At 42.8% G+C, this 19,930-nt stretch overlaps 1 protein-coding gene across 3 annotated transcripts in view; it reads left to right on the top strand.

Annotated features, from left to right (window-relative positions):
• The window catches only part of MAPKAPK3 (MAPK activated protein kinase 3), a 49,617-nt gene that overhangs the window by 19,511 nt on the left and 10,176 nt on the right, over positions 1-19,930 (top strand). For all 3 annotated transcript variants that reach the window (XM_077786078.1, XM_021529150.2, XM_077786079.1), the window contains exons 3-7: positions 13,528-13,667; positions 14,504-14,568; positions 16,637-16,716; positions 18,150-18,273; positions 19,718-19,793. In XM_077786078.1, coding sequence (XP_077642204.1) covers positions 13,528-13,667; positions 14,504-14,568; positions 16,637-16,716; positions 18,150-18,273; positions 19,718-19,793 — 485 coding nt within the window. The remainder of the gene's footprint in view (positions 1-13,527; positions 13,668-14,503; positions 14,569-16,636; positions 16,717-18,149; positions 18,274-19,717; positions 19,794-19,930) is intronic.

The following is a 19,930-nucleotide window of genomic DNA, read 5'->3' as shown; positions in this document are numbered from 1 at the left end:
AGGAGAGAGGGAAGGCTCCAGGGCTGGAACAGAGGGAGGGAAGACGTGGGATTGTGGATGTGATGCCTGCTCTCTTCCATGTGTTGGAGTGGTAGCTACCACTGTGAATTCTATTCTAACTTTATCCAAATAATAAAGACTTGGAAACAAGATGTCTGACCTAAATGCACAAGAAATAATAAATCCCCACTGAACACAAGAGATTATTGATAATAAGAAAATCTATCAACAGTATTAACAAGCAAAGAGTGTGAAGATGGGAAAGATAGGGTGAGGAATGTGACTATTGACTGTGTGCCCTGGATTTTAGGACAGGCAAGAACAAATGTGTTTTGAAAGGTTTGCATAGTCAAAGGACATAATGTTATTATATGTGGCCTAGATGAAATCTGGACTGAGAAATATTGCAAGAATGTGCAACACTATAAACTATTTATAAATCTGTAATATTTACATTTGATGGTATCTTTGCAGAATGCAACCTTTAAATTTCACCTTTCAAGTGCCAGAGAGCACTGAGATTTAAATATATTGCTATCTTTCTCTTCTGCCAGATATCTGACCTTTGTTGCAAGGTATGTAAGATAACTGTGTGGTTGTATCCAAGAGAACAAAGTTATTGCACAGATTGCAAAAGAGGCAGAAATTCAAGGCCAAGGCCTGCAGAGTTGAACAGAGCTCAAAGGTGGGGAGAATTTAATTCCAAGCTTCCAAAGACATGGGCACTGTGCAGCTTTAAAAGTTGCAGCCAGACCTCTTTTGGGAAGAGCAAGAGGTGGGGTTGTGGTAAATGTTAGAATTTCAAGTTTCCAGACATGTCTAAAGTAGCATGGCAGGTTCTGTGGCTCACTTCACTCGATTCACATTCTTGGATTGTTTTTTTGTTTAACTTTTAGGTTCTCTAAATAATTGCTTAATAGTAATATGAAACTTAATTTTTTTTTTTTTTGTTTTTGTTTTTGGTTTTTGGGTTTGATGCTATTCTGGGGTAGCCAGAATTTGGGTCATGAAAAATAGGCACTTAGTCATTTGAGTTAAGCATCCAGACTTCAGTCCTATTCCTGCAGCCAAACCTTATTCCATCTTTCTCAACGGGCAAGATAATTTTTCTTTCTGATTCAGAGGCTGAATCACCCTTTATTAGAAATTGCCTGGGTAAGCACATTACAGAGTTATGAAGAGGCTTCACTTTCACATTCCAAGTCCCAGTTCTTGTGGTCTTTTCATAGAAGGTTCCCTAGGATGCATGAGTGAAACAGATATTTCTGTAACAGTCCTTTGGGAAATAGCAGGAGTGTTTTTCCAGTAGTTCTTGCTATGGCAGTGTATTATCTAGAAAGTAAATGCAGCTCTGGCCTGGCATCCCCTGAGTCCTGGGTGCAGCTCTCTGCTTCTACCACTCTTGTGAAACTTGCCTTAGGGGTGTCTTCCTTTTACAGGCTCTCTTCTGAGCCCCCCTCACCCTGTAATGAATCCATGTATCCCTGAGGAGGTTTTCTTGCTAAGGCTCACCTTTTCTTTTGTTGTGTGACAGTTGGTTTTGGAAACACCTCCCTTAAAACTGAGCAGAAAATGGCACTGTGATTGCATGAAAACTATCAAATACAACAATTTGTATCCCCTGCACTAAGAAACACCCAGGACCTTTTAAAACTACTCACAAGAAGTGAGAATATCCATACTCTTCCCAAAATAGTCATTGGTTCCCCCTCAGCTGGGCTCTGAGGAATTCAAGGCTGTGTCCCTATTTTGCCAGCTTGTGTTCCAGGTGTGAAAACTGGGAGGCACTGCACCCTGTAGGCATGCAAAGAGTTCTCTGTAAGAGCTGGAAGAACTCAAGTAGTAAAGTGGAAGATCTTCATCTAATTCAAGCAGAGCAAGGATCTGGAAGCAGATTTCTGCAGCCAGGCTTCATATGAATTTTGCTGTGCATTATCTGATCTAGAAATCCAGGGTCTCTTAGTGCTTTTCTATGGTGGTTCTGTCCAGCACCTATGAATGCTTTTCTACCAATCTGCTGTATATTTTCATGTGGAAACTTCTAGTTTTGACTAAAATAGTTATAATCTTGCAGTTGGAAATACAGATAGTGATAATTATGAATTCTGGCAGAGTACCCCCCATGTTCAAAATATCACAGCCTCTTAGTTTGGAACAGTCACTTCTAAGAAGAAACTGAGACTTCAGGAGTTTTGAGTTTTAATGCATTAAGATTTGAAAAATGCCTCCAGCTCCTGCAGTAGTTGATATCATCATTTAGTATTAAGAAGTGTTTGAAAGGGATCGCATTTGATGACCTGGTTGAGCTTGCCCTGCAGATCTGTGTGATGAGAACAATGTATCACTGTCTTGATGTTCTTTCCCTAGACCTTCAGGGGTTCTCCTCCCTCGCCCACGGAAGAGCTCTGGGGGTGGAGAAGCCTGTGGTGGCAGGCACACTGGGATGATATTTGGAGGTGGTCTCCTGCTGGTTGTGAGCTGCCCTTGTAACTCCCATTAGGGAATAATGGGGGGCAGGAGGGTCAAACGTGTGTCTAAATTGACAAGCAAATGACCCCTCCCTTGGTTATGAAATAGTAATGATAGATCAAGAGACGGTTTCTAAAGATTTTCAAAGCAGCCCCTGCTTGGGAAAATGTTACATGGTCATATATAAAGAAACATAAAGCATTTTTGGTGACGGAATAAGGATTAGCCCATGGAAGTTGAAATTACCACCACCTGACAGGTCTTGGACAAAATCCTGCATATTAAGCAGGTGTCATCCAGATTTTCTGGGGTGTGGCATGATGTTCAAAATCTGCAAATTCCCCTTACCCCTGCAGTCTCCACCTGGGGATCTGTCTTCCCATCCAGAGGGAAGAGCATCATGGCTGTGTGCCTTCTTCCGTTGCCACTGCCTGCTGTGAAGTGTTGGAGCAGCTCTGTGGAGGGAGCAGCAGCTGCATGCTTGGGCAATCTGTTTTCCTGTTAACATGGCTTCATTGCAGGGATATTTTCCTGTTTCCCTGCTGGGTCACATCCAGGAGAACGAGACTGGACGAACACACGCTGCCTCTGTGAAAGCATCGCCTCAGGAGTCAGGAGCACTTCCATGGGGCAGCTGTTTCCAGGGTATTGATGTTAGCTGGAAGCAGGCAGGTGGCTCCTGAGTCTCTTTTCTGTTGCCCCAGCTTTGTCACTCCCTCCTCCCCCTGCCTCATCCCAGACTCTCTCTGAGACATGCTGACTTCTGGAAGTGAGCCAACATTGCAGTGTACCACAGGCAGCTACTGCTGCAGGGAGAGGAGGGGTAGGACAGTGCCTTAAGAAAGGGAGACGGGTATGCTTCAGCTTGGAAAGATGAAAATTGCTTAATTCCTGAAATGATTATTGTTTTTCATCAGTGCTTTTGCTACATCTCATTCTTCTAACCCCTGTGCAGTCCTCTCAGCATGGTGCTGCTTTAGACAAGACATCAAAACATCAGACTTCCAAATATTCCTGAGATCCTCCTCCTCTTCCTTTTTCATGTACAGTCATGAGGCAGGAGGAAGAGGGGAAATTATTCAGGAATGGGAAGGAAATGCTCTTGATTTGGCAAAAAAACATCCTTCCATTTAAGCTGCTCTGCTCTACCTTTGTGGTGTCTGACTGCTTCCTGTCAGCTGGTTGCAGGGAATGTGGACCATTCCTCTCTAACCTCTGTCAAAGAAATGGAACATGAATGTTAGGGAAGGAGCCCTCTGCTCACACCTTTCACTCCACTGCATATCCTGGTACAGAGAAAATCTTTAGAGTAGGCAAAGTGGCTAAAAACTGAAATCAAGTGGGCAGCAAAATGGAAAGATAATCCCTTCCGTTGGGATGACTTGGGAAATAAAGTCTGCTTGCCTGGAGTAGCTGGAGCTGTGACTCACCAGGAGCAGGAGTTCTCAGCTGTTGCAGAAGAGTCTCCAGGGCTTGGGCTCTCAGACAGGCAAGGTGGGAGCCTGGATAGGCTGGGCAGATGCCAGGTTTGGATGGAGAAGGGGAGCTGTGGTCAGGAGGATGGGGCATCTACTTAATTAATGGTGGCTGGCAGGGTGTTTAAGGTTTCTGAAGGGAAGTGTGAAGGGGTGTATGGCTTTGTATGAACTAGCAGATCCCAGCTGTGTCCCAGGAAGAGTTTTCCAGCATTGTGGATATTAAAGAGTCCTTAATCAATAATGAGTTCTGTAAGGCATTAGCTGCTGCAGGAGTGTGCTGTGGGGCTTGAAAGGAAAGTTGTGCTGGAGTCTGCTGTCATTGTGACAAAGCAGAGCTCTAACCAGGGGTGGCTGAGCCAGTGCACCCAGCAAAAGCCATCAATGAGAATTGTAACATAAATAACAGTTTTACTGCAGTGTTGATTCTTGCCTGTGTTTATTCTATCTGTTGAATTCCCCCTCCTCCCAGAGTATTTTTATTTTCTTTCCTTGCCTTTCCTGTGTACTGGTTTACTTAGCTTTAGAACATATATTCAGACAAAATAAGGGCAGCAACTCTTGGGAGAACAATCTACTTTTTCTCTTAATGGCTTCCTTTGCATTTCTAGCTCTGCTGAATGCCGCAGAGTTTTGTTTCTGTTCACAGTCACACTATTCTCTGTCATGTCGTGGCTGTACACAATAAGCAGTTCCAGGGATCTTTATGCCTGGAGGACCATTAAGCTTCCATGCACAGAGCTATGTACTGAGTTGTGCCTCAGAAACAGATCCAGATCTTTCCTTGAAAATGCCGACGGCAGAGCGTGCACTGACACGAATGTGAAAACATACAGCAGTGGATTGAAGCACTAAAGAAATCTTATAGATGTCCTTGCTGAAGGCTTTAGGGCTTTGTTTCATTTTTGCAGAGGAGTTAAGTTGCCACAGGTGACAGCTTTTAGGATTGAGTGTTTGATGTTGTGCTGGCCAGAGTCACTCTCGTCAGATTCCCAAGAACTGGGTCAAATCTCAGTATCTCTGCTGCAAGAGATGTGACGTGGAGTTGCTATCGGTGCCACTGATGTCAGGGATTTAGCAAGTCTCCCCTTAAGGTGATGTTTAAACAAAGTAGATGAGCCCCATGGAATGGGAGAAGGAAGATTTGAGAGTTTTTTGTTTATTTCTAGGTCCTTTGGATGATTTAGGAGTACTTGAGACAGATGATGCAGTAGGAGAGGGACACTACTTGGTCATGCGACTGAATGCACAAATGTGGGTGTAGAGGAAGGAGATGTCGAGGAAGAACAGCTCTGAGAAAGAGCTGGCCTGGGGTGGCACATTGCCAAGCTTTGCATGCATGGATGGCAACCTGAAATTCCTGTGGAAGGGGATAGGAAGTAGCTAAAAGGGAGTTTGGGTGTGTGGGCAGTGGTATGACAGGACAGTTCTGAATTTCTCTGCCAAATGGTGGGGCCATGGAGGAGAACAGAGCTGCAGGTGTGGGGGGAAGCTCATTAAGGTGTCAACTGTCCCAAAATGGGCCTGGTGTGCAGAGAAGGGTGGAAAGACAGACACATGGCAAATGACCACAGCAGAAATCCATCAAGCAACCCAAAGACCTGTCAAGGTCTTCCTGGGAGCTCTTGAGTGATTTAATCTTCATGACTGTAGTCACACACGCAAAAAATACAGAGAAAGGCTAGGGGGACAGCTCAGGTTTTTCTCAGAGTCACTGTTATCTGTAGTTAATGAGATTAAACATGTTCCTAATTTCTGCTTCTACCTTGTTTAGTATTATCTCATCTGTGTTAATTTTCTTACTGCTGATTAGTGAGAAAGCCAGAAAGAGAACATCAGACTTGGATCTTCTCAGTGCCTTCTGCCACATCCTGCCACACAGCAAAACTGTGCCATGGCTTATTAATGTTGGTATTATTGCCCTCCTGCCCCACACAACAATACAGGTGATTTTCATGGCAGTTAAAACTGAAATTATAGCACTCAGAATAGCATCTATATTTGCTCTTTCCCCTTCTTTCTGTGGAAAATGTGTGTAGAATGTTACTACCAGTTAGGTAAGCTGTAAAGGAGTTTTGGTTTTATTAAAGAAAAACAGAGGTGTAAGACAAAAATATAGCAAAATATAACAGAAAGAGCATGGGATAACATATTATTGGGAGGAGGGGGCATTAGGAATGGTTTAAATGGAGCTTAGGAACTGTGACTGTCAGTACGGGGAGTGTGTGAGAGGGTCACATCCTGGCAGGCACTTTCCAGCCCATTTCATGGCCACAAAAAGTGCTGGTGTATTCTGGAGGTATTGCTGCATCACAATCTTGCACAGAACATCAAAAGTAAGGAAATAAAACTGGCACTTCAGAAAATAGAAAGAGTTTTTTGTGATGGTCATAGTTCTTGTGGAAATCTGCGTCTCAGTCTCAGACTGGCCCCAGCAACTCTTGAGTCCTGGACAGGCAGGATGTGTCCTCATTGTGGGAGATTTCACTATGGCAGGTGTCACAGCTGTTTGCTATTTGGTACATCTCAAAGTTTTAAGTGATCCTTTATTTGCTTTCATTCAAGGCAAAAAGACCTTAGACATCTGGAAGATCAAGACTGTAGTCTTGAATTTACTTCAGTGTCCTATGAATAGCTAAAGTCATAGGAGAGGGAAAGTTTGATTGGCTGAAGATGTGAGGAAGTGCCACAGTATTTTGTACTGCTGACATTTTCTTACATAGCAAAGTTGCACAAGCAAGGTCCATTCATTTTGCTCAGCCAAGGATTGAGCTGTATAAATTACTGAAGCCAAGTTAGCTGACTCCTTGTTATCAGAATTTATGAACTTGTGGCTGGCAGGAGTGAAGTTTGTGTTGAGGGGTGGGTTTTTTGTTTTATTTTGTTGCTTTTTTTTTTTTTTTTTCTTTCTCCTTTTTTCTTTCCCTTTCAAAGGCAAACCTTATATCAGACACTTGAATGAATTTACAAGGTAAGAAATGTCATAATTTCCAGCTGGGATTTCCTTTTCCTCAATTTGGAAATTTAGGAGGAGTGAAAATAGTGACAGAGCTAGAGATTATTTTATTTTAATCACAGATTAGTATGTCTGGGTTTTGGAAAGGGCTTTACAGCAGGTCTCCCCAGCTGCTAAATATTGACTGAAGGTGTTGAATGCAGTTGTCAGTGCTGGCTAAACAGCATTTTGAGGTAGAAATTGTCATCAGGAGAAGGTAGAGAGAGGAGCTGATTTCTTGGCATTCTTGTATAAACAAGTGTTTGAGGATGTTCCTGTCTGGTAGCAGCATATTAGTAGCTGTTGGTGAGTTATTTTTCTTCTAAAATCCATTTGCAGTGTTTTGAATACAACAGAAGCCACATGCAGCTGGTTTGTAGCCTGTCACAACTGAGAATAGCTGGAATCTTACAGTGCCAGTAGGAATATTTTTCCATCCACACAGAACAAGCACAGTATTAAAATACAAAGTAATATTATGGTTCTAGTAAAATACATAGCATGCTTTTTATTTAAATCTCTATATACCCCACGGTATTGAATGTACAATTGCATATGTTTGGCACTGCAGTTCCAATACATTAATGTAAAATTATCAGAGTATCAAGAAAGTCACTTTTCTTAGTGGGCATTTTGGCTCATTTTTGTGCTTCCTTTTATGTCAACCTCACATGTACAAGGGGATACCTTTGACATGTATCCTGGCCCCCAGCCTTACCATCCCAGTTGCATTCCCTGTATCTCCACTAACATTTATGAGCAAAGACAGCTGACCTTTGCAGAGTGAATGGCTAGTTGCATGTGTAATTAGAGCATTAATAGTGCTATGTCTCATTTATTTACCACAGGTTGTAGAGTCATAGCAAGTGCCTGGTGGTGACTTGAGTACTGCTACAATAAATAAAATTCAGAAACCACACCATAGTTATTTTTGAGAGACCTGGTTCACTGCAGGAGAGAGGCTTGGAGCAAAATAGTATTTATGTGGTGTGGGCTCTCTAGGGATAGAGAAGCAGGAGTGAGCAAAGTTCTTCAGCAGACTTGCTGTACGTCTAGTGCTCAGACTCTTAGGAAAAAAAAACCAAAAATCTCTCTGTTAAATTGTTCTTTTTCTCTTTGTCCATTCCACTCTTTTCTCCTGTTTTCCCTTTAAAGCGTGTGTGTAAGGAATTTGAAGTCATGTGTGTCAGCAAGGAGCTGATTTCAGCGTGGCTCTGACGCCACGTGTACTTTGCACTTTCATTTGTGCTGGCAAGACCCCAAAGATCTGCTGCAGCTTTTGCCATTTCCCGGATTAGCTGAGTAGAGACTGGAAGAGTGGGGGGAAGAGGTGGATAGAGAATGGTCCATCAGTGCAGGCAGTATAACCCTGACACTCAGTAGGGTGAGGGAAGGGATTTGATACCACAGGCAGGAGGGATGGAAAATTGTGCTACTCGACTGTTGCTTGATTATTAGCTTGGAGAAGCCCACCTTTGGGACTGGCTGTGTGTCTGAGCCCCATGGAGAGGCCAGGGAATGCCAGCTGTGGTGGCAGCTTGGAAGCTCTGCAGGAATCAGGATGACTGTTTGTTTCAATGAAGCCTCCAAGCAGGTTTAATTTCCAATAGCTTAAGCTGGATTTGAAATAACAGCAGAAAAGTGAAAGGTTTACAGATGACCCTCTACCTGTGCCTGCCCTAATTTTAGCCCTTAGACTGATGCTTCAGTGCTAAATAATTCCAGCAGAAGTGTGTTGTATTGTTTTCATTTTAAAGAAAAGAATGGGTGCTTTCTTGGAGATTTGCAGGAGTGGATTCCCCACTTGCTGCCATTGCAGGCACACACGTGGCTCATGCTGCAGCTCGACTGACGGGCACTGCTGATACATGAGGAAAGAAACCTTGATCGTTTCAATTCCTTGAGTGTTCTAACACAAAGGATGGCTTTATCCCTTCTGAAGAGACCTGGAAACAGATAAAGATTGTTAACATTGAATTAGAAGATATATTGGAAATAATCAGGATGCAATAAAAAACAAAACATCCAAAGCCATACTGATAGCTTTTTTTTCTTTCCTTTTTTCCCCCTTTTTCTTTTAGTAGCATAGGGGAGGGAGGGGATAAAAGAAACATTATCCAAGTCTCTTTCTGCCATCTACCCCTCTTGAATAAAGAATGACTGCAAGAACTGCTCTGCTGCAAATGGTGTCAGGTTCTGTGCATCAGTGTGAATTCAGTTCCCAAGGCTTATTTGTAGGACTCAGCATTTTTGTAACAGCCACACAGAGAGGAAAGCAAGCAAAAAGCCCCTGCATTTAGCCCTTTAGACCTTTTATTTGCAAGCTAGATATAAGTGCCTATATGTCAGTATTGGATGCTGAGGACCTTTAGGACTGAAAATTTCTGCAGGTTCCATTTCTGTTTTAATAATGGGAAGCCTTCTTTTGAGGAAGATGGCATAGAGATTATAAAACTGATTGTCTTGTAAAGGGGAGTTCAGATTCTGAAATTGATGCCTATAAGAAAGACATGGTTGCAGTGTCAGATGCTGCTTTATTGTAGCACATGGAGTAGATGAGAACTGAGCCTGTAACACTTCTAAGTCAAACACAGCACTTGTTTGGAACTAGGAAGAACTGCTGAAGTTTAAAATAAATAAAAAAGCATAGTGGAGGTCTTGATTTCCTATGTAGGGAGCAGATAGAAGGTCTAACAGGAATCTGTGTAATCTGGCAGTGCATATTAAAGAGAAAGTCACTGAGAAGTGGTTGTTTCCTGTCCTCAGCCTGTTCTCTACCCATGCCCATGGATCTCTTCTCTCTCAGTTGTTACAGTTTCAGAGTCCAGGAGATCACTTGCCACTCCCTGGAGCCCTGAGGTTATTTCCTGTATAGATCAGACCATTAAGGTATGAGGACTGCTGCTGTCCTTCCTTGTGTATACCACAGTGGATCAATGGAAAAGCTATTAGAAGATACTGTGTTGCCTGTTTTTTTCTTTTTCTTTTTCTTTTTTTTTTTTTTTTTCATTTCTATCAAGAAATTCTGCCCAGGAAGAAATTCCACAGAGCCAGCAAGCCAGCCTTCAAGCTGCAGTTTAGAATTTGTTTGGCAGGTGCTCCCCAACCTCAGCTAGGCCAATGCCCCAGAATGAGAGTTCAGGCCTCCCTGCACTGCCCAGGCCCTGAACTGGCAGCACATCCTGGAGTGTCTGCTGGCATCTGCCCTCTTGTTCCTCAGGAACAGGCTGAGCACTCCCACTGTGCTGCTCTTTTCCCTCTTCAGCTTTTTCAGATATTGAAGTCAGTCGTGTGAATCACATCCTGTACTTTCTACCTTCCATCCATCACCCTGTTTTTAGTGACCTCCCTGTTTCATCTGCTGCTTTTAGGCAGTGGTTTGGTGATGCTGAGCTCCAGCAAAACTCCAGTTTTGTACTGAGCAGCTCCTGGTGCAAACTGTGTTCTCTGACCACACACTCATGGAGTTGTGCAAAGGCTGCTGTGCTTTGTGTCATCTGGTCTCATGAGAAAATGGGAGATGGAGATGGAGCATTTCTCTTGGGGTTTGTGTGCTTTTGAAATTGGGCTGGTTCATGATCCTGCCCACAGCCTATCATGACATGCTGTGACTCAGCTGAACCCCAGGGGAGCTTTAGGACAGTGACTGGGGTTCCTATTCCAAAAGCTGCTCTTCCCTCAAACCAGTAGCACTGGAAAACTGATCTGAAGATCTGGATTTGTTCACAACTGCCTCTGCACTTCTGCACAGTGTCAGGGAACCTGACTGAAGTCTTATGAAAGCTACAGCAGCAATAAAAGTACAGTCGTTCTTTGAGCTCAGGAAGATGGCAAAATATCAATTTAGATTCTTTGCAAGTTTGTGATATTTAATCACAAGTCTAAAATTTTAGACTGTGTTTCCAAATCATCACCTAAATTTTGCAGAAATTGGTGCTTTCAGCCCTACGCGGCTTTCATTTTACAAGTGTCTGTGTCTCTAAAATGTCTTAAAAGGTACAGTTCTGCCTTCCAGTTTTAGATATAAAGAGAAGATTTCATTTATTTTTGAAGTTCAGAAGGAGAAATCCAAAGGTTAACAGTTGGTTGGTATATCAGATGTTACTTGCTATGTGTATGTGCTCTTTATTTTTGAATTTCCCTTTCTCTACTCCTCCAGGTGTCATCTTGACACGAGTACATTCAATCTTGGCATGAAGAAGTGTACAAAACTTACTTGAAGTGTGGAGAAAAGAAACTGCAGCATCCTTGTGCTTGTAAAGGCTCTTCAGAGGGAGAATTAAATTCTTTGAAGCCATTTTCATAAGCACTTAGTACAAACCTGAAAAATAGCATCTCTGTGCACTGTGCAAGCACAATAGACACAGATGATAGTGCAGTTACATTAGTACAGAGAATGGGAATGTCTGATCAGTAGCACAGGATAGAGGAGAAGCTTTTGGAAGCGTTCTGCCCAGAAGTGGCATTAATCCAGTAATATCCAAACAATGAACACTGGAAGGCCTGGTTAGTCTTGAGGGTGTTTAGGCTTTATTGTGGCACATGTAATATAATGAACTTTTGAAGAGACCTCTAGGCAACAGCCCAAACTCAGAAGGCCAGAGGGGAAAATTCTGATGGACAGTCCTACTGAGCTAGAACACAGTGGCTGTGAAGAAAAGGCTGCTGAATGGGCTGATGGCTGAAAGAAGCAAAGCAAGTGCACTTGGACTCACTAGCAGGCTTTTTGTCCAAATTGGAGCCATCTCTTTCTTTAGGAAGTTATTTCTGTTGGAAATGAGGCCAGAGCCAGGCTGGAGCAGGAAGGAAGAGGCGGACAGTGATCTCAGAAGGGCGTGCTCTGGATGCAGAATGACAGCTGTGGAGAAGGAGGTTGGCTGCCAGGGCAATGACCTTGGCCAGAGAGCTCCTCCAGCCCCTGTTCTGCTGGACATCTGGTGCCATGTGGGAGCTTTGGAGCCCAACTGAGGCCCTGGGCTGGGCACGGTGTAGCTGCACACTCAGCTGCAGGTCCAGCTGCCCTCCTGAGCCCTCTTGTCCCCTCCTGCAGCCTTCCAATGCTTCACACAAAACCAAAAATGTGCACTCAGCAGAGGAGTACTTGTCACCCTTTTCCTGTTCCCGGCCTAGAAGACAAGCATTTACCCTCTTTCTAGTCATTCCCAAGCATTTCCCCAGCATTGTATGAAGGGCTACAGATGTTTCCTGCCATGTTACTTTGTCTGCTCTGCTGAAAGGGATGCTGAAGCAGCAAAGAAGAGTAAGATTGTTCCCCCAGTGATGTAAATTGTCTTTATTTAAGTCAATAAAGAAAACAGAATTTGCATCTTCGTTCCTGTGACCTTTCAAAAATGTGTTTGCCTGTATTGAAGGTGCCTGTGACACCATTTGTGGCTTAACTTGGGTATTGGATGGAAACAGTTTTCTGGTCTGATTCATAGGTCCGTAATGACAGGTTACATGTTAATTCTTCTTTTCAGCAATTATCATGCAGTTGTGTTTTCACTGGAAACTAATAGCAAGCATGAGTGGAAAGAGCTTCAGGCTAAGGCCTAATAGTGCATCAGTGATACTTTTTATTTGCCTGTCTGAATGCTCCCCCATAGTTGTTGTGGGCCTTTTCTAACACAAATATATCAGAGGTGGTTGTTCTTTGCTTGTTTTTTATTCTGTTTCACTACATTTAACAATGCTTTATATAGCATCAGTTTTGTTGCTGCTCCATCATCACCATGATTATTACCATATCAAACTCAGATCACAGCTGCATTGTGCAGGAGCTGTACAAATGTGCAGTAAAGAGAGTCTCTGTCACAAAGTATTAGTGGTGTCTGGAGAGCCGAGGCAGAGAGGAACAGGCACGATTCAGCCATGTGCTCCTACTGCACAAAGCTCACTTGTGGTGTCGGGTACAGAGCAGTGCTTCAGACAGGAAGGGACACACTTCTTGTGCAGAGGTTGCTGGGTCAGGAAGGATGAGCTCTTGCTGCCCTTCTAGAGATCAGTGCCTTTAAAATAAACTGGCCTTGCAGGCAATAGAAAAAAGTTCAAGCATCTAGATAGCCAAAGGTCCCTTTCTTATTTGGTGGGGCCAGAAGTGCATGTAGTATTTAAGAAGAACATTCAGAGTCACTGTAAAAGTCCTCATTGTTTCAAATCTCACATAACCTCCAGGACTTGCAATGCACCCACCTGAATGTCTCTTATCACAGCAGCTCAGGGCAGGTGGGAGAGTTATTGTCCTTAGCAGGGAGATTCTCTGTTTAAAAGTTTTGCAAACACGTAAGAAAAATTTGCTGTTTCCCACCCAGAAGTGGGTAAGATAGACCTGTCTCCATCTCAGATTCAAAATCCCTCCTCACTGTCGTTCAAGGCCCTTCCTGTTCCAAGGGACCAATTGTTTCTGTGTTCCTCAGTGTAACAAGTTGGACAGCCCAGAGAAGGTGAAAATGTCATGATGGATTCTCATCCTTTGGCTGGAGAAGGTTTTCTCATCTGGAGCTCATCTTTGAGCCCCAGAGCAGGTTGGTGCCAGTTGGTAGCAGGACGATGGTGCCTCGCTGACTTTGCTCTGCACTTTCTCCACAGCTCCTGTACGACAACCCCAAAGCCCGGCAGGAGGTCGAGTATCACTGGCGAGCCTCGGGCTGTCCTCACATTGTCCATGTCCTGGATGTGTATGAGAATATCCATAATGGAAAGAGATGCCTGCTCATTGTCATGGAATGGTATGGACCAGCAGCAGCCCCTCACCAGGCACTGCCTTTGGAGGGATGGAGGGAGTAGCAGAATGTGTTGGCTTAGATGGCAGTTGGGAGATTTCTCGGCAGCACAATTTTGGTTTGCACAGGAAATCTCTTGTTCCCTTTATGGAATTGATAAGGAAGTGTGCAGCTGCTCCAGCCATCCTGTGTGCTGGAAGAATGGGGGACCTTTACCAGAAAATAAATTTTCATTGTGCTCCATAGCAATTGTCCTCATTAAAGCATTAACTGATTAATACACCTTTGAAAAATGTCTCTACCAATACATTCTCCTTTGGTTGTGATCAGCTTCCAGCTTCAGTTGTAAATCCAATGATCCATTGTGATCTGTCTTGTTGTAACTATTTTGACTCTAACTTTCCCTATTCTCTCCCTAGTCTTCAATACCACAGTTATATATAGTCCTTTTCACTGACAACAAATTAATAATTCTTTTAAATGTCTTTTCTTCTTTATTTTTCTTTCTCTCCACCCTTTACATGAAACAATATTATTGTCGGCCTCCCAATGCCAGCATATCTGACTTCCCATCTTTGTGTGCCATGTTCCCTGGGGCAGGGTACCTTAAACTGAAAGAATCAGAACTCTCTGGTCTTATTTTGTTTTCTATTTATGCCTTATCAGAATGGTTTCCTGCATTGATGTGAGTGTGATGTTTAGAAAGCACTGACATAGGATGCAGATTGTAATGTTTATCTGTTCCTGCTGTGGTTCTATGAGATTATATGGATGCACAGTCAGGTGTTAATTTTATCCTTCCTGCTAATATAAGGTGGGTTTTTTTGTGTTCTTTGTTTCAGCATGGAAGGAGGAGAGCTGTTTAGCAGGATCCAGGAGAGAGGAGACCAAGCTTTCACTGAGAGAGGTAAAACATTGCAAGTGTAATTTTAAAGTTTGTGAAAGATTTTTTCTTTCTTCTCCATTTCTTTGTCCCCTGTTTCCTTTTAGGAATTTTTCTTTGATTTTATCTGTGGTGGTATTTGTTGTTCTTATTACTGTTATTTATCCTACTGTGTGTTAAGAGTGATTTTGAAAAGTTCCTGAGAACCAGGAATTATGAGAATTGGTCAAGTTCAGGCAAAATGTGGAAGGTTTAGAGCAAAATCTTTCTACAAATCTGCTCAGCTTTTTCATTTCTGTACCATGAGAGCGTCTGTTCCTCTGATCCCTGGTCCTCTGCCAGAGCACCTCTGCTGTGATCAGTGCAGCTCCTGCTGGGATCTCTCTCTGACTGTCCCTCAAGCACATCACTGCACACTGTTGGATCATGAGTATAATGAGCAAATCACATCTGATGAAACATCTCCTATTCAAGGGTTTTAAAGCACTACTTGAAAGGAAGTGTTATTACCCACACTGTAAACAAACCTGCCTGTCTGTAGGAGGGAATGAACAAGGGTAAAGCCCTGCCATGAGGCAGGGACAGAGCTTGCACTGGACTAGTCTTGCAATTTTTATTGTCTTTGCTATTTATTATTGGCAGAGAATGACAGGTCTGCTTGACCATGGTTCTCCTTGCCTCCTCACAGCAGACAAGAGCTCATTTCTGCTCAGAGTGAAGCCATTAATGTTTGTAAGGTGATAGTGTTTGTAACTATTGGCCTGACAAAATTATTAGAAGCAGAAAATTACACACCTGAGCTTGTAAATTATTGTGACTTATTTTGCAGGTCTGGTGTAGAGGCATGTCTGTTTTCCTCTCATGTGTTTTCTAGCCTGGGGTGACTCCTTTCTAGTCCTATAAGAGACTTGTGCAGGGAAAATGAGCATTTTTAGAAACTTTATTTGTTCTTCTCTAAAGTACAAATTCCAAGGAGAAGACAGATTCCATGAATTTTAGCAACTGTGCTCTACTGAAAACATTATCTTTCTACATTATATAGCATTGTATAACATAAATACTTAGAAATCACCTGGTTAAACCAAAAACCACCTTAAGTCTTTCCTGAGGTAAATGAGCCCTGTGCCACTGGACTCCCCAGGTTCACTGCCTGTTTATATAGCCACAGCTTCCCCAATAGGACCAGGAGGGATGAGGTTGTACAAGGTTTTCTCCAAAGGATAGAAGTGTTTCTGCATTCTGATTGTCCGTGTCTGAGATTGTACAGTTTTGCTCTCAGGCCACGTGAAAAAGGATTCCAGGTTGCAGTACAAGTTCTGCCTAGGCAGAGCCCAGAGGATCAGGTTGAAGTTTCTATTGTTTCCCTGTCAATGGAGATGTGATATAATGCTCACATGAAAATGTCATTCTTCCCTGTGTAACTGAACCCTTCCAGACTCCCAGAGCACTGCTGTTGCAAGGTAACTCCACCACTAGAAATTCCCACTGGGGTTATATTAAATTTTTCAAACTTATTATTTCAAAGGTGGCAGTTTGGCCTTTGTGAATAGAACTGTTGATTTTATTCCTCTTTATGGAAAACTTCTAAAGACTGTGAGCAATTAAGATGTGACCTATCTTAAAATTACTATATTGTTATGTTGCTCTATTTTTAGAAAATCTGATAGATCATCCCCCTGAACTAGAAGCTGAAGGTTAAATTTCTGTCTCAACCAACCAAGGACATGTCCTGGACAATTAGAGATAGGTTCTTTTTTGGGCTCCTTTCCTAAAGAGTTGCTGCTTGTGTACCTGCTCTGTTCTTGCTGCTTTTTTTGGTGAGCAAATTAAAGCATGAATTTCCAAGCTCCTGAGGAGTCTGAGCTGTTGGGCTGCAGCGCCTGCTCAGGAGGAGACTGAGCAGCCAGGCAGTCAGGGGCTTGGTGCCTGCAAACCCAAAACACAGCTGTCAGGGCTAATTTTAGGGTTTCTCTAGTCTTGACGCTTGCCCCATGTTCCAGCAAGCTGTTTGTAAGCTGTAAGCATTCCCAAGCATGTCCCTGAATTACAGTGGGAATGTTAATGTGACCTTTCTCTAAAATTGTATTTATAGAGGCCTCTGAAATAATGAGAGACATTGGGACAGCCATCCAGTACCTGCACTCCATGAACATTGCACACAGAGATGTCAAGGTGAGGCCCAAGGCGTGTGGGATGGGGAATAGAACTTATGGCAGCAAAACAACCTGGGCAGCAGTGATTTTAACAGAACTGGCAATGCAGTCAGATGGTCAAAGTGTCCCTGTTCCTCTGCCAGTGTGAGAAGGGATTTGCTCACTAGTTTGCAACTAGTCCAAGGTTGGAATATTCATGTGTGCTAATGCCTTCCAGTTGTGTACGGAATGCAGAAAAATCTCATGATAGTCAGATGCTTAGTTAAAGAGGTACTGCCCACTTGCAATCCATTAATTAGCAAGAAAATAGCACTCCTTCAAGAGAACCTATAACTTATAGATGCCTCTATGTACAGTCTTTTCCACTTATTAGTTGCTTTCAGCATCATACTTGTATTAAAAAAAAACCAAACAAAAAAAAACCAAAAAAAAAAAAAAAAACACCCCAGACAGCAAAACCCCCTTCAGAAAAAGGGAAAACTTCTGGGAGAAATAATATCAATTTCATGCATTGAACCCACTTCAATAAGTGTGTGGATATTTGGGAAAATAGAAATATCTCAGTTACTGCCAGTGTTTAGTGAGGTAAAGTTTGAACCCCAATGTCATTGTAGGGGTTTGACAGAGTTTGTAGGGCTGTATTTTGTGCTTATGCTCTGAAGTGCACAGCATGAGCATAGCCAAGCTCGTAGCACCCTGGCATTTCCAGTACAGGGACACAGCAAGGGATGGAATGTGCAGGAGAGCAGGGCTTGTAATGATAGACTGAGGCATCAGATCAATTCCACTGCTCTGAGCTGCTGGATTTTCTACAGATGTTTGTGTGTTTAGCTGGAGGGAGAACTGACACAGCATTGTTTAAGCAGGGGGTAAACTGGGAAGTGAGTTGAACTAATTTGAGATAATGGAAATACCCTGTTGTCCCTGTTCTTGGGCACAGGAGCTTGTATTTTCCTCTGTGCCACTTCTCTGTGTGGAGTGTGGAGCAAAAGTGAGATTAACTCAGGTTTCAGGAGACAGAGGAGGGGAGAGCAGCAAAGATACAGTGTCTGAATCAGTTCCTTTTGATGGAGCTGTATCAGTTGCTCATGGGGGCTTTGGCTGAGGATTTCCCTTGTCCTGCCCCTCAGGTGCTTGAGGCACACTGTGATGGCAGATCAGCTGCTGTCACCACACACATCAGTCCCAGGAAGTGCAGGGAACTGGGAGAGGTTCAAGAAGCCAGACTGGATGCCCATTGGACAGGGTTTTGTGGTTTGCTCTCCCAAATAAACTTGCTAAGAAGGATGTTGATGTCTGATGGAAAGTGCTGCATGTTGGAGAGAACTTTCTCTGTTTGGTGGGGTTGTGATAGAAGTAAGAAGACCTAAATTATGGTGGTGGGTTTGACCAGTCAGCTTATTAGAGATATCTCTTCATTGTCCTGTTTATCCTCTCTTGGTGGCCTTCCAGCCTGAAAACCTGCTTTACACATCTAAAGACAAAGACACTGTGCTCAAACTCACAGACTTCGGCTTTGCCAAAGAAACTACTGTAAATGCACTGCAGACCCCCTGTTACACTCCTTATTATGTGGGTGAGTTATCCAAAGCACATTTCTTCTGTGTTTCAGTCAGTCCTTTCCTTACAGTGGGTGGGAAATCTTCTACTGTGGATGTAATGTGAAGTGTTAGCCTCCAGAATTTAAACTGGGATCCAATCCAAACCTAAAGTCTGGTTCCAGTACAGTTCAATGCTCCTACTTTCTGCCTTGGTGGCAGAGGAAAAACCCTTCACAGGAGATACAAATGAGGATATACAGGAGAGAGAGGGAATTCCTTCTGATTACACTTGAAGTAATCCTGATGTTTCCTCTGAATGATGCAATAAAAGCCAGAATTTGAATTGAGCTTCATGATATTTGGGTGTTTCTGTGCAAAACTTCCCATAGCTTAAATTAAGGCAATTAGAGAGAAAAGTATTGCCTCATCTGTAAAACTTCTTTAAGCTGGCAAATTGAGGAATAAGTAATAAAGAACCAACATGACTTAATTGCAGCAGAATTTTTCCTTCATTTTGTCCAAAGTTGAAGCACTGTGTAATGAATGCCACAGCAGACTGTCCTTCATGCACTCATTTTAGTCTTGAGTTAATAGTCATTCATCATATGGTTTGACTGGCGTAGTCCATGCTTGGAATTTCTTTGCTGGAAAAGGGACTTAATTTGTTTGAAAAATTACTTCTCTGATAAAAGTTTGTAGTTTTCTGTATTGAAAGAGACTTATTCACTGGGAGCAGATAATCACATTAGCACTACTCTTTTTTGGATGCCTTCTTCTGTATTTTTGTGAGCTGGGTTTAGTGGTAAAATGTTAAGGAGTTTACACACGTATGTTTTTATACCTTTATATTTGTGTATAAACAAGCTGACATTTCCCTTCTCAATGCCTTTTTATAAACCAGCATGATTGCTCATATGTTTAAAGAATAATTTTCCTTAGAAAATAAAACTCCCTGGCAGTTTACCTGCCCCAGGGGACAAAAAAAAAAATCCCCTCTAAATGTATCTCTGTCTAATTTTGTTACTTAGTGGAAAAAATATAATGCTCTGGAGGCCAAAGAAAAATACAGTGCCCTGTAGCTGCTGGAGCTAAACACACCTCCCAGGTATCATTCAAAATTTTATCACAGCTCCAGTAGGGCCTTTCTATTCTGATTGCTGGAACATATGCTCCTGCCTCTTTCAGTGCAGTGTCTCCCTGCACATATTTAGCTGTAGCTCCTTCTGCTTTTTGGTAATCTTAGTACTCCCTTGAGCAGAGAGACACCAAGGTGAGGAGTAGGGCATTTTTCCAGCTCTGTTCCTCCTTTTTAAAGCTAGTTTAGATGCCTTTAGGAACTTGTCAATTGAAAGTGCTATCCAGTTCCTGCAGTGAGTTGTGGTTTTTTAATGCCTCTGATACCTGTTGTTGAAGTGTGCTGCTACTTACAAGGTGGTGGAGACTGGTCCTCTGTTTACTTGTGGTTTTAATCTTCCCCAGCCCCAGAAGTCCTTGGTCCTGAGAAGTATGACAAATCATGTGACATGTGGTCATTGGGTGTCATCACATATATTCTGTAAGTATTTGGGAAGGAACTTGGTGAACAGAAAGAAATCACACCTTGTTAAATCTGCACACACAAGTAATTGTTCACTGGGATCATGCAGCCTGAAGTAGAATATAAGCTTGAATAAAACTTTTTAAGAAGTGAAA

Source organism: Lonchura striata, chromosome 12, assembly GCF_046129695.1.
Source record: "Lonchura striata isolate bLonStr1 chromosome 12, bLonStr1.mat, whole genome shotgun sequence".
Classification (NCBI taxonomy): domain Eukaryota; kingdom Metazoa; phylum Chordata; class Aves; order Passeriformes; family Estrildidae; genus Lonchura; species Lonchura striata.
Note: the sequence above shows the minus strand (reverse complement) of the source record. Positions and strands in the feature narration are given on the sequence as shown.